Genomic DNA, 14,746 nt, shown 5'->3' with positions numbered 1-14,746 from the left:
ATCATGTAATCATAGACTGGTTGGCCCGTTTTCTGTACTGTATGACTTGGTGACTCTGTTACTCGGTTGCTAGATTATTAATCAAATGATAATACCACTAAAATATCACCTCCCCCTTGTTACTGAGATAGACCATAACTTCATGTGATAAAAGACAATGCTTTGTCTCATTTCTATACAAAATAATTCAGCTGAAACCTTGATTAGACAACGACATCACATACTGTGTACTGTTCTGGTCTTCTACTTATGAGAAAATATATGGGTTGGGAGGTTGTGGTGCGAGGTGGGCTCATGTAGCACAATGGTAGTGTCCCATCTCTGGGCCAATAGATCTGGCTTCAAGCCCCACCTTCTTCCAAGGCGTAACATGACAGGTTCATAAAAAAAACTAGTGAAACGCACTTCTGTAGATGCAAAAAAAAATTTACAATGACAGTATCAGAATTGCAAGGCATATGTTTCCAAAAAAAGATTGAACAGTTTGGCCTTTTCTCTCTGGAAGCGAGACTAAAGAATGATAGAGGTCTTTAAAATGATGCAGGATTTTGCAGGGTAAATACAGGATAGTCGATAATAAATCCAAGAGATGGTTTTTGGATCCTGTAAGTGTTTAGAATGTGGAACTTTAGAATGGAACTTGGTTCCAAATGGAGTTGGGTGAAACTAGTGAGGAAATATTTAAAGACAGTTTTACTTCAGTGGTTTAAAAGAAGACTTGCATCCATGTCGTACCTTTCACAACCTCAAGATGTCCCAAAATGTATTATAGTCAATGATGGACGTTTTCCAAGTGTTATCACCGTTGGAATACACGTGAGGCGGGGGGAAAAAGGAATGCACGGATATGGTAATGGGGTTAGATGAAGGAGAGTGAGGGAAGACCTTAGTGTTCAAATAGCCTATTTCTGAGCTGTACTATAATTCAGTGCAATCTCGCAACTATCAGCTTTGAAATAATACTACACCAGGTTCAGAACATGTTGAATTTGAACTAGATGTTGGAGCAAGAATTAGTTAACCTGCATTGTAAATTTATACTTGATATTATTATTGTTATTCCTGTTACTTTAAAACCAATTTTATTTAGAGTCATAGAGATGTACAGCATGGATACAGACCCTTCGGTCCAACTCGTCCATGACGACCAAATATCCCGACCCAATATGGTGCCACATGCCAGCACCTGGCCCATATCCCTCCAAGCCCTTCCTATTCATATACCTATCCAGATGCCTTTTAAATGTTGTAATTGTACTAGCCTCCATGATTTCCTCTGGCAGCTCATTCCATACACGTACTATCCCCTGCGTGAAAAAGTTGCCCCTTGGGTCTCTTCTTTATCTTTCCCTTCTCACCCTAAACCTATGCCATCTAGTTCTGGATTCCCCCACCCCAGGGAAGAGACTTGATTGTAGGTGCTTTATTGAATAGATTTCTTCTTAAATTAATTTCAAATGGATTGCTCATGCCAAGCCTTTTACAAGCATTCACACAGTTTCAGATGGAAACAAATATGATGCGAAGGTGTTGTAGATGAAGAATTGCCTTTGAATTGTAAAGAGGTTTCCTAATTTAAAAGGAGCATTAATTTGTATGCATTTAGGATTTTCATGTGAAAAGCTTCAAAAGCTTTGCACAAAATTGTGAGAAAAATAGAAGAAGAAATAATGGTGGGTAACAAAACGCTTGGTCAAAAAGATATGTTGTAAGCAATGGGTGAGAGATCCTCGAGGCAGAGATTAAAGGTAGGAATTCCACAGAATGATGCCAGGGCAGGTGATGTTTCATAAACAACTGTAGGCTATAAATATTTTGTCAACAGCTGGGGAAGCGATGGCCCAGTAGTATTGTCATTATGCTTACCAGTCTGCTGCAGGTGCATCTGTCCATGACAGTATCAGTAAGAGTGACCATCACACAGTCCTTGTGGAGATGAAGTCCTGCCTTCACATTGAGAACACCCTCCAGCGTGTTGTTTGGCACTCTCACTGTGCTAAATGGAACAGATCTAGTAACTTAAGACTGGGTGTTCATGAGGTGTCATAGGCTATCAACAACTGCACAATTGTAGTCCAGCACAATCCATAACCTCAAGGCCCGACATATTCCCCACTCCACCATTACTGTCAAACAAGGGGATCACTCCTGGTTCAATGGAGAATGTAGGAGGGCATTCGAGTAGCAGCACAAGACATAAGAAAAAATAAGGTGTCAGCTTGGGAAAGCTGCCAAACAGGTCTACCTTGCATGCCACACAGCATAGACAGTCCTAAACGATCCCACGACCAACTGATTAGACCTAAGCTCTGCAGTCCTGCCACATCCAGTCGTGAATGGGGATGGACAGTTAAACAACTCACTCATGAAAGAGGCCAAAACAGGAATGCAGAAGGAAAAACTGAGGCATTCGCAGTGATCTTCAGCCAGAAGTGGATGATCCATCTCCTCCTGTGGTCCCCTGCATTACAGATAACCGTCTTTAGCCAATTTGATTTAATTAACTCCATGTAATATAAGAAATGGTTGGAGACACTGGATACTGCAAAGGCTATGGGTCCTGACAACATTCTAGCAGAAGTATTGAAGGCTTGTGTTCCAGAATTTGCCACTCCCCTATCAAACCCTTCCAGTGTAGTTCCAACGCTGACAGTAGGGAGCAAAGGGCATCTGGGTGATTTTGGGTCGGCATGGACAAGTTGGGCCAAGTGATCCTCTTCTGTGCTGTTATTTCCATAGTTCTATGGTTTCTAACATGGAAAATTGCCCAGGTATGTCCTATATGCTAAAAGTGGGACAAACCTAACTGGTCAATTACTGCCCCATCCGTCTAATCTCGATCATCAGTAAAGTGATGGACAGTGTCATCAATAGTGCTATCAAGCAGCACCAACTCAGCAATAACCTCTTCAGTGACACCCAGTTTGGGTTCTGCCAAGGCCACTCAGCTCCTGACCTCATTACAACCTTGGTTCAAGCATGGACAACAGAGCTGAATTCCAGAGGTGAGGTGCGAGTGACAGCCCTGGACATCAACTTCACATCCGATCAAGTGTGCATCAAGGAGCCCTCGCAAAAATGGAATCTGTGAGTCTCAGGGAGCAAACACTCCGGTGGTTGGAATCAAACCTAGCAAATAGGAAGATGGTTGTGGATGTCAGCGGTCAGTCATCGCAGCTCCAAGACAACTCTCTAGAAGTTTCTCAGGATAGTGTCTTAGGCCCAACAATATTCAGCTGCTTCATCAATGGCCCTCCCTCCATCATAAGGTCAGAAGTGGGAAAGATCGCCAATGATTACACAATGTTCAGCAGCATTTGCAACTCCCCAGATATTGAAGCGGTCCATTTTCAATTACAACATGATCTAGACAATAGCCAGAGGCTTGGGCTGACGAGTGGCAAGTAACATGCACGCCACACAAATGCTGAACAATGACAAACTCCAATAAGAGGTGATCTAATCATTGACCAAAACCTGAACTGGACTCACCACATAAGCACAATTACTACAAGAGCAGATCAGAAGCTAGGAATACTGCAGCAGGCAACTCCCCTCCTGACTGCTCAAACCTGCCCATCATCTCTAAAGCACAAGTCAGAGTGTGATGAATTACTCCCCACTTGCCTGGATGGATGCACCTCCAACAACACTCAAGCTTGACACCATCCAGGATAAAGCAACCTGCTTGATTAGCACCACACCAACAAGCATTCAGTACCCCCACCGACGTTCAGTAGTGGCAATGTGTGCGAGATGTACTGCAGAAATTCACAAAAAAAACTTTAGGCAGCACCATCCAAACCCTCAGCCATCAAGAAGGACAACGGGCAGCAGATGCATGGGAACACTTAGATCTGCAAGTTCCCGGCTAAGCCACTCACCATCTTAACTTGGAAATATATCATGGCTCCTTCACTGTCGCTGGGTCAGAATCCTGGAATTCCCCCCTTGGGAGGTGGGGGCTATTATGGATTATTGATTATGGATTAACCCATAGCAGGTGGACTGCAGCAGTTCAAGAAGGCAGCTCACCACCATCTTCTCGAGCAATTAGGGATGGGCAACAAATGTTAGCCAGCCAGCAATGGCCACATCCCATGAATGAATTTTAAAATATACAAGAAGTGGTCAGAGTCTTGGGGAGTTTAAGAACAGAAGGATTGGAGAGGTTGCAGAGGTAAAAGTATGATGAGACCATATGTAAAGATGAGAATTTTCGATTTGAATCCTATGGGGTTGGGAGTAAATTTGAATTAGAGAATATAGGTGATCATGGCTGGCTGGTGGCTTGCTGTCGGACAAGATATAGACGGCAAGGTCTTGATTCAGATGAAATTTACATGGAAGTATTGATGGTCATCAACGAGAGTATGGCATTAATTGGGTTTTCCGAAAAGTCTCAACCAGAGTAGATAGAAGGGAACCAGTTGCTATGTTGTATTTAGACTTCTAGAGGGTGTTCAGCACAATACCTACAAAAGGTTAAGTCATCAGATAAGGGAGAGCAAAAAAAGAAAATATTATTTAAATTGAGAAAAAACTGCAGAAGGCTGCAACACGAGGACTTGGGAGTACTTGTGCATGAAACACAGAGGGCCAGCACAAGGTAATCAGGAAGGCTAATGGAATGTTGGCCCTTAATTCAAAGAGATTGGAGTATAATAGTCGGGAGGTCTTACTGCAACTTTACAAGGAGTTGGTGAGATCACATTCGGAGTATTGAGAGCATTTTTGGTCCCTTTATTAAGGGAAAGATATAATTTCATTGGGGTTCAGATAAATTTCATTAGGATGATCCCTGGTCTGGAGGGATTGTGTTTTGAGCAAAGGTTAAACAATTTGGGACTTTACTCACTGGAGTTTAGAAGAATAAGATGTGATCTCATTGAAACGTCTCAGATTCTTAAGGAGCTTGACAAGGTAAATGTTGAAAGGATGAGAGAGTCAAGGACCAGAGGGCATTAAGGGGCAACAATTGGTATTGGGTGAGCCATCCTGGCAAATACAGATGTAGTGGGGAAGTCAGATATACATTTTTAACAGAATATAAATGGGAATCATCAGTTTGTGTGAAGAAACTGACCCCTTTTCTCTGAGTCATACCTTCAAGGGACTTATGAGGATTCTTTTTTAATAGAATTGCCATAGTGTGGAAACAGGCCATTCAGCCCAACAAGGCCACAAAGGGCATCCCACTCCCCTACTCTATCCCTGTAACCCTGCATTTCCCATGGCTAATCCACCTAATCTACACATCCCTGGACACTATGGATAATTTAACATGGCCAATCCACTTAATCTACACATCTTTGGACTGTTGGAGGAAACTGGAGCCCCTGGCGGAAACCCATGGGATGAACATGTAAACTCCACACAGATAGTCGCCTGAGGCTGGAAATGAACATTAGTCTCTGGCGCTGTGATGCAGCAGCACTACCACTGAGCCAGCATGCCACCTTGAGGAGAAGGAAAGTGTCAAGTATGAATTCTTGGCAGACTCTAGGGTGAAATGTTAAATAACTGTGTGACCAATTTCAGACAGAAAATGGTAAAAACAAGCAAGATGTGAGTGTAATAATTATTACTGACATAATCGTGATGCCTGTTGAGGTTCCAGAGCGTTCTAAACCCGTTGCTCAAATGATCAGTCTTTGTATTACAATCAGAAAGATAATTAACAATGCAGATTTACAAAAAGGGAAGATGCAGACTTTTTGTAGGATACATAGGTGAAAGTAAATCTGAAGCTTGAGATCTAGCTGTGTTGTGCCTCATTGCTATTTGTCCACTCAAACCCACCTGTCCAACAGCATTCATCTCCAATCAACTGCCTCAGCAAACATTGATTAAATAAGAATCCTCCTGAGCTGCGTAGCTCAGTACCACTATATACAGTACATTTTCCAGCAATTAAAAGAGCTCCTTGTATTTTTAATTTAACAACAAATGTGCGTATCAAGTCAAACTGAAACCCTGAAACCTAAAACAATGCTTAGAAGCTAGCGAACTGGTTAACATTTTTGCATAAAATTAATATATGTATAATTAAGACAGTCATTAAGATAGCGCAAAAGGAATTTTACATGAGAATGTTAACCAAGAGCACTTGCGGAGAAAATTAAACCATCAAGTGTTTAAGAATTAATTCACCACTCAAATGCCATAGTTCTTACAAGTATAAAATTGTTAACAGCAGCTTTTTTTTTCTATCCAATTGCCTTTGTGGTGTTCCTAATGTCATTTTAATTTCCTTTACTGGGAGGGTGGGTGGTGGCATAGCAGTTTTATCTGAATTAAGCAGATACGAATAACACTTCTGGAGGAAGTCAATCCCTGCTTCCCCAGAGGGATTTTTATGCTGTTCTTCATGTTGGTTCTTGTGTTGTGGAATGAATTAGACAGCTGTTAGATCCATGCTGAGCAGCCAGTTCCACAATGTAGTCTACCTCCAGACAAATGATTAATAGTGACTAGCTATGGCTATGCAGGGACATGATCTTTTTCTGTAAAATGCCTGGTAAGTTTCTGTAATGAAACACACAGCTTTATGTTGAAATAATCAATTTAGTATGTGCTTTATTTGATTTAAATGTTGTTAAATGTGGGATGGGTACAATTTCTCTGTCATTTATATATATTTCCCTGTTTAAAAAAGAATGGTGGCAAGTAGATTTCCACATGTCAACACAAGACCTTGATTATTACTTTGTGCTTCTTTGAGAGAATGAGCTTTTGAGCGCGTGTCTGTAGAGCTCGGGGAGCACTGTGGCTGCATAAAATGTTATCAGTTCTTGGTGCATACTTAAGATTTTTTTCACAAGTAACAAGCTGGTTGAAAATGAGACTATCTGCAAGTCCTTGTTTGCCTAACTAAATAACTTTTCAATGCAAAAATTCCAGAAGATACTGATATTTTTCACTTGTATCAATGTCTGATCATTATTCTTAATAACCTTGTTTTTTAGGTTGAGGCTGCATTGTCATTAGGAAATATGACTGCTGTTGTTGTGCATTTGAAGAGATTGATAGTACCTGTGTATACATTAAGCAGGCCTAATATTTCTCCTAGTGGAGAAAATCCAGAACAATGACATAGAAATTAAACTGATTACGTATTCGGGACCAGGCTTCATACTGTGCAGTCAGCTCAGGCTCTAAATGTAAGGGCCTGAGGAGTGACAGATCTTAAGGCCTCCCCTGAGTATTTGGGGTGAGCTGCTCACACAGGTCATATCTCCATAAACGACTCAATGAATAAAGAAAACCAATTTCAGGCCTCCCGCACTGCTCGCAGCACCCCTAAACTGAGTAGAAGGCAGATTTAGCAAGCTGCAGTGACAGTGTAGAGATACCTACAGTGTTTGTGCACTGGAGGTCCAGTCCTGCTCTACCATTTCCACAGAAATGGGATTTAGAAAAAAAAAGCACCTTGAATATGTCTTCTTTCGCAACCGCCAAGGCTTACATGAGATTTCTAATAGTGTGAAGTTTGATATGTAATTCACTCATTAGGAACTAGTTTTGAAAAGAAAGCCTTCTAAAGGTGTTTCAATCTTTACTTAATGTATTGAAGGTATTGTTTCAGGTGAGCACCTATGGCACCAAATACATGGGACCCAAACAGGGGAAGATTGGGTTTAACTTATTTGACAACGAAATCATTTTCCCTTCCTTCCATTTCAAACTTACAAATGGTGGTAACATTAATCAATTTATACCCATCCAATCCAGAGTTACAGATGAAACTGGAATTGTTTATATACAAGTTCAGACTCTATTACTTCCTTACATTCATTGATAGGTATCAATTGCACTTGTAACATGTATTAGATAGAGAATTCCGTCCAAATTAGTTTTTCTTCCAGTTACAGCAATTCATTCTTTGACAAAGTTTTAGTGTTACGTGAATTCAAAAGTAGTGACACAGAACAAAGCTAATTGTCAGTTTGTGATTTATGAGCTGAAGGCATATTGAGTCAGACGACCTGCAAAATTACCTATTTTCTTTTTGTAGATGAAAGCATTTATCGGTATATATTAGAATTAAGTGACTGCAAAAATTGGATAACTTGCGCATTTTGTCAAATTTATAGAATCATTTTTGGCATTTAGCCTAATAAACAGAAATGTTTTTTTTGCTGAGGGATGTAATTCTGTGTTATTTGCTGCATGATTGATACGTTATGGTTTTCACTTCATAAAATCTCGATGTCATATCATGACCTCAATCACTTGAGAACCGAAGCATCATTCCAGCTTTAGTTGTACCAGTTATTACTTTAAAGATATTTCTAATTATTAACTGGATAATGAGGTTCGAACTACAGTGAGCACAAATATTATCTATATATGAAGTTCATGGAGTACCCAGCAATGAGATTTGGAAATTACAAATTGAACTCCATTACCACAAAAAATGAATGTTGGTTCTATTTTGATTGGACAGCTTCAATAAAATTGGTGAGTCAAAAGAAAAGCACATTACTTTCAAAGAGGTCTGACATTGGATAAATTGGTATACCATATGTGATAAATGAGTAGCACAATACAAATGTTAGAAGCATTTTATCCAAAATTTTAAGGAGTGAAATATTATTAGCATTGACATGCGTTTTTAAAGTCATTTGTAATGGCAATACATGTCATGTTTTCAGTGTTTGAGCACTTTTAAGTGGTACATTGAGATGATAACTCTTTATGGGCTATGAAAAGCCTATGGTTTGGCGTAAATTCCCTTTGCAATATTCTCTCGTTGTACAATTGCAAAGCCAATGCCTGTTGATCGAGACTCAGATTGAAAGGCATGTGAGAGAAAAGAAGTATTCATAAAAAGTTGTGTATCTATAAATGTCCCATCATAGCAATTGTTGCTGTACATTTTAATTGGTTGAATTGACAGCTGAATGAGAGGCTGAAGGATTTAATATCTGTCTGAACAAATTCTGCACCTTATCCATTAGTTCAGTGCCAAGGAGGTGCTAAATATTGGGAAGTACGGTCCTTGAAATAAGATATTAAAAGTTCATTTATGTGATTTGCTGAATGATAGATACTGAGTCACATTCAATATTTATTGATTTTTCAGTACTCCCTGAAGAAAGCTTAAATTATTGCATTTCTGTTCCTTTAATGGTGGCACTTAATCTAAGATAGTGTTGAACTATTGTTTACATTCTGATATTCAGTTGCCTGCATGAAAGTATTTAATTCTCAGTGTTAATTTGGAATAGTGCATTCATCTACACTGTTGGTTCTTTTTCTTTTCATCTTTTCTGCCTATCACTAAAGAGAGGGATGTCTCTGGAAAACAAGTGAAAGAGGTTGGTGAGACAATCTCACTGGCAGAGCAATACTGCATAAACATGCCTGCTTCCATTTGTTACTAGCACGTGTAGTAGATGTGTATTGATGTGCATTTTAAGCATGGCATCAGTGTTCAATACTAGGCCTGTGCTGTTAGCCCACCAAATGCAGCATTCAGCTTTGAAAAATGCTTCCCAAATAACAGCAACTAATCAAAGGTTGACCAAGCTTGCTTTTTTAAAATGTTTGTGTGGTATAGTATAAAGATTTTATTTTTATCTCTTTGACAATCTAAATTTCAGGTTCGTATGGAGCTTGTTCACTTCTTCACTTATTTTTAATTCATATGGAAAAAAATTAGCAATAAACAAAAGTGATTTTTAATGAGACATGCCAGCTGACATGTCTGGAAGAGATCTCTATCTACTATGATGGGAAACCAAATCTATAAAATTGGGTGACTGGGGGTAACTGTTATGCATCGTTCACTTAGACTCTTGCTGCTTAACACCATATTGTAGATTTGCCTCAGATGGCAATAGAAATAGCATGTGAAACCAGAAATAAAAAGTTGTTATCCATTGACAAGATGATTCCTCTTGCTAGCCATAAAAATCTCAGTAAAATTAATTTCAGTAATGTGTTTAATTATGCACTGCAAAACAAGCTTGAATTTGGCCTTTATAATTCTGATTATGAAGAGCTGTAAATGCCAGCATCAAAAAATAGAACAAACTTTCAAACAGCTCACAGCCCCAAACAAACCCACCTCGACTATAAACCTATTACATGATAAATAGTTACATGAGTCCCACTGTTCCTTCACTTGCACTGGAGTAAACAAAGCATCTGTTCTGTTCTCTGGTTTCTCGTCAGACCGAATAAATCTTTCACCTTCGACTAAACATTTCTGTTCATGAAAGTCTTGAAGGCAGAAGTGCAGTATCAAGGGTACAAAACTGACGATAGCTTTCATTGTTTGGGAGCAAGGGATTGTGGGCATCACTGTGGGACAAATTCCCCAGAAATTAATGAGTTATTAAATCAGTTTCATTCACAGCCCGCCACTTGAAAAAGAACCATGAACTGTGAACCCATTCTCCATAAGATTCTTTCTGGAAAAGATCTGTTTGAAAATCAGGTGTATCAGAAATGATGCAATGCAAATTTAAAAACTATTCTTTTAGAAATGTTTATACTTTGTAGAATTGGCAGGGTGAATATGCACCAGGATCCATTTCATACCAAAATTTTCCCTGTGTCTAAAGCTTATCATAAAACTTTGCTTCTTGTTGGTTCTCCACGCCATGAAATAGATTGTTAAAATGTGATTTGACTGATTGATTGATTAATTTTCTTCGTTTCATTATTAAACACAAAGTTTGAAATATGTCATATTTCAAAATTATCATTAATGGCAAATTAGTAACCTGGGAGTGGGATATCGTATGCCTGAACGCAAATCAGTGAGGTGGACAAGCTCCTTCTAACCACCACTGCCAAGTGAAGCAGCATTATTTCTCAGCACCTGAACAATCTAATCCTTTCTTTTTGTTGCCCAGAGTACTTCATGTTAGCAAAAGAAAAATTATCCTTTTGAGCTTGCTATGTTTACATGTATACCAGTGCTTAAGTTCTAATTTAAACTTGAAATTTAATCTTCATAACATTCCTTGCACTAAAGAAAGACCTGCCAATTTAGTTGGTAATTTCGTGAGCTGTTTTTCTTTCAAATTATAAAAACGTTGAAAAGAAATATTGAATTTCCTTCAATGACTTGGAAAGAAATTGATATAAAATGTTTCTATTTACTTTTCAACAGTAGAGTTACTTTCTGTATGCTCTCGATATTTAAAGAGCGCGGTCACTCATGTGCTTAACTTTGTTTAGTTTAATTTGCATGAGATAACACAAGTCAAACGGAACATGTAACAAGAATTATGTTTACAAAACATAAAGCTACTCTTGGTTCAAACTGAAAACGTGTCATTTGGCAGCTCACTAAGACCATAATAGGCAAAACCTTGACATTATGTCAAGTGTTTTTATGGTATGCAACATTGTCATCACTATCTTTGCAGCATTTAGCAGCAATAAATGGAAATGTCACTGGAATAGTTTACTTGAATATAATCCTTGAATGTAAAGCTCTACAGAATGAAAGATGATGATATTCTTAATGTGGCCAATAAAGGTCAACAATAACAGCAATCAAAACTCAAATCTGTTTTTTTTTAATCTATGGATACCCCACCAAGCATTTTGGCACGTTTTACGAGAGTACGGATGGATGTCAAATGTACTATTTCCCTTTTTTGAGCTGACAATTAATCACAGTTTTTTAAAAAATTCATTTTTAATCCAGCTCAAGTCTGGACGGAAAATGTAACAAGTGATCTGAATTTTGTTAGACAGCGAAACACAAGGACTTCCTCAAGCGCATGCTAGTGGGATTACTGGATAGCAATCTGAAATGGCGTCTCCAGATATGTTGCTTTTTAAGTTTAGGAACAGAAAGGCCAGGTTTAAACCTCAAACTACATCTCAGCTGAAATTAGTTAATTAAGACAAAAGAATTGAAGCTAAGACTTTGGTTTGCGACACTACACCAGGAAGTGGATCTGCTGATTTGACAAAAAGCTTACAGATGTGCCACTTAATTGGACACAAAAGACTTTCATGCTAGATGAAATTTTCATCATTGTTGATTTTTGGTCATAGAATCATAGCCATAATAGGTCATCAAACAAAAACAATGTCTTATATTTCCCTAACCCCAATTCTATCTGAATCTAATGTCTTTTAACCAAGTCTCTAATAAAAGTAAACATCATGCTGTCATCTATTGATTTTTCATCTGCAGCCAACCTTACACTAGTACAATTGGTCTTTGATTATTCACCAAGCATCTCCAGTCAAGTCATAGTAGAGATGGAACTGTGAAAGAGAATGTCAATGATACCTTGTACCCATATATCGAAAGCATCAACACTGGATTAAATCACTTTTATTAGAAACCCCTTAAATTGACTTACTTGCAGAAGACATCATGATTTTAAAGTGTATCCTGTTCTGCTTCTCTCGCTTAATATGTCGCTCTGTAATCATAACTCCTTCATGCAGAGCTTCCAACCCTCTCCCCTGCACCCTGTGGATGTAAAGTAGATGTTAATTGCTGAAAGGCCTTTCCAAAGTGCATCTATGTTTCTCTCTTTATTTTCTGCAGGTAACAATGTAGGCAGTCTCTTCCATATGGTAGATGACCTGGGCCGAGCAATGGAAACCTTGGTGACGGTTATGACCGATGATGAGACAGCAGAGTAACCAGATGTGCTTTATCACAACATTGGCTTCAGATGTCAAGCATGGTTTTTATATGTTCATAAAAAAAAATAAATGGATTGGACCGTACAGGTTTACAAGTTAAAAAAAGAAAACATCTATTTTTTTGTGAAAGGTAGTGGTAATATACCGTAGATTTCAGTAGTTTCCTAAGTCTGTTATTGTTTTGTTAACAATGGCAGGTTTTACAGTTCTATGCAATTGTACAAAAGAATAGAATGAAAACATATAAAATCTTGGTAGCTACGTACCTTGCCATTTCTTTTTATGGAGCGTGTTTCGGATTGTTAAATTTGTAACAATTATGAAGATTGTTCACTAAAAGGGTGCTTTCTTACAAAATATACATAATTTTATTGTTTATAAACTCCCATCCCCAGAAGAAGACAGTTTTGAAATTGTAAGAGTTAATGCATTTGTCTTTGCAAAATAATAGCTCTAATCATATCAATGAAAATGTTCATGATCAGTGTTGTTCTTTTTTTCTTCTTAATTAGTAAAATATTGTAGCACATAGCAGTACCAAAACTCTCTATCTGACATTCATTCCCAAAGCCCCATTTTCTTTTAATGAAACACCAGAAACGAATTGCTACATCTCCCAAGAAGTCATAATCACTTAAGCATTGCAATCATACATTAGAGAGCTCTAATTTGTTCAATATTAGAGATTTTATCTACAAAGGAGAGTCATTAATTACCACGTTATTTCTACCTCATTTTCTTGTTTTTTGGATAAATTTAACAGATTAAACAAATTTAGTTGTCATTTGAAACGATTATGATTAAAATTAAAAGATACATTAAATATTACAGTAGACTTCAGAAAATAAATCTCACAAATTGCCTCTACATTACGGAACAGAAATTTTTGAGAGCATACGTGGTTGTTTGCAGTTGCATTATCTTTCTAAAGCAACCTTGAACCAACTTTTTTTAAGACATCATCAGTTTTCTAATCCATTTAAATAAGGTACAAACTAAAGGTTAGTTTACTACAGATGTTGCTGCTAATCTAGGTATTTGCTTGCAGCAACTGTGTTCTCAGTTGTGATTTCATTAAATAGAATATTAGTTTTTTGGGGTGAGTCAGAAAAAAACAGATGCAAAATATGAATTACTGTTACCTTAAAAGAATCACAAGAAACATTTGAGTTCACTTTGTATGACCTGAATGTATTTGACTATGGAAGTAATCAGTATAACTTGGTGCATAAATATCACTAGGGCATGTTAAGTCATTTTAACCAGTATTGTTTGTTATTCAAATATCATCATAATATATTGCATTATGTTAACATCTTCACATATACTAATTGTTTTGTAAAGTATATTTTCCTGCATAATCATCACATACCAAGTTCCACACAATATATGCCTTACTATTGTATTATATATTGCTTTACTGTGTATACAAATAAAGCACGCAGTTATATTACTTACTTTGGTTCGTTATTTACACGTTGCAATGCAATACTCACTTTTTGGTTTCAATCTTGAGAACAATTGCTTTAAAAAAACTGTTGATGTTTATCAATTATGTTATAATCGATTGTGATACATTGAAGTTGATAGTTTCACCACTTACAAATTCTTCATGATTCAGCCATCTATTTAGCAGTAAATCTGGTGAACCTTGAAGTGTTTTGTAAGGTTGCATGATCAAATGCACTTTTTGAGCATCAAACTTAGGCTAGACACTCTAGTGCTGAACTGAAGGAGTGCAGCTCTGTCAGAAGTGCTGACTTCTTCCTGAGATACTAAACCAGATTTAGTTGAATGCTCAAGTAAACATCAGAGATCCCAGGGCACCCTTTCAAGGAAGGATAGAGCGTTGACCCTGATGGCCTCGCCAATAGTTATGCCTAAGCATTACAAAACACAATATCTGAACATCAGCGTGTGTTTGTAGCTGTTTAGAGTGTATAAACTAATTGCTAGGTTTCCTACTTTACAACAGTGACTGAATCTCCATACACTTAGTTAGCTGTTGAGTGCCCAAAAGTTGTGAAAGGGACTTTATAAGTAGGAGTTTTTCTCCTTTCTGATATGATGAATCCTGTAAATCAAAAATATCAGCGCAACTACCGTCAGCTTT

At 37.9% G+C, this 14,746-nt stretch overlaps 1 protein-coding gene across 12 annotated transcripts in view; it reads left to right on the top strand.

Moving 5' to 3' along the window:
- The window catches only part of dmd (dystrophin), a 2,003,576-nt gene extending 1,989,490 nt beyond the window's left edge, over nucleotides 1-14,086 (top strand). For 11 of the 12 annotated variants that reach the window (XM_087992890.1, XM_087992900.1, XM_087992899.1 and 8 more), the window contains one exon: nucleotides 12,533-14,086. In XM_087992890.1, coding sequence (XP_087849016.1) covers nucleotides 12,533-12,630 — 98 coding nt within the window. In that variant the 3' untranslated portion in view covers nucleotides 12,631-14,086. Of the gene's footprint in view, nucleotides 1-9,291; nucleotides 9,324-12,532 lie in introns of all 12 variants that reach the window. The other variant, XM_087992895.1, reaches the window with a different exon arrangement.
- The last annotated feature ends 660 nt before the right edge of the window (nucleotides 14,087-14,746 follow it).

The sequence above is a fragment of the Chiloscyllium plagiosum genome, unplaced genomic scaffold (genome assembly GCF_037043375.1).
Source record: "Chiloscyllium plagiosum isolate Xiang-an unplaced genomic scaffold, Cpla_swu_hap1 HiC_scaffold_12, whole genome shotgun sequence".
Lineage (NCBI taxonomy): Eukaryota > Metazoa > Chordata > Chondrichthyes > Orectolobiformes > Hemiscylliidae > Chiloscyllium > Chiloscyllium plagiosum.
Note: the sequence above shows the minus strand (reverse complement) of the source record. Positions and strands in the feature narration are given on the sequence as shown.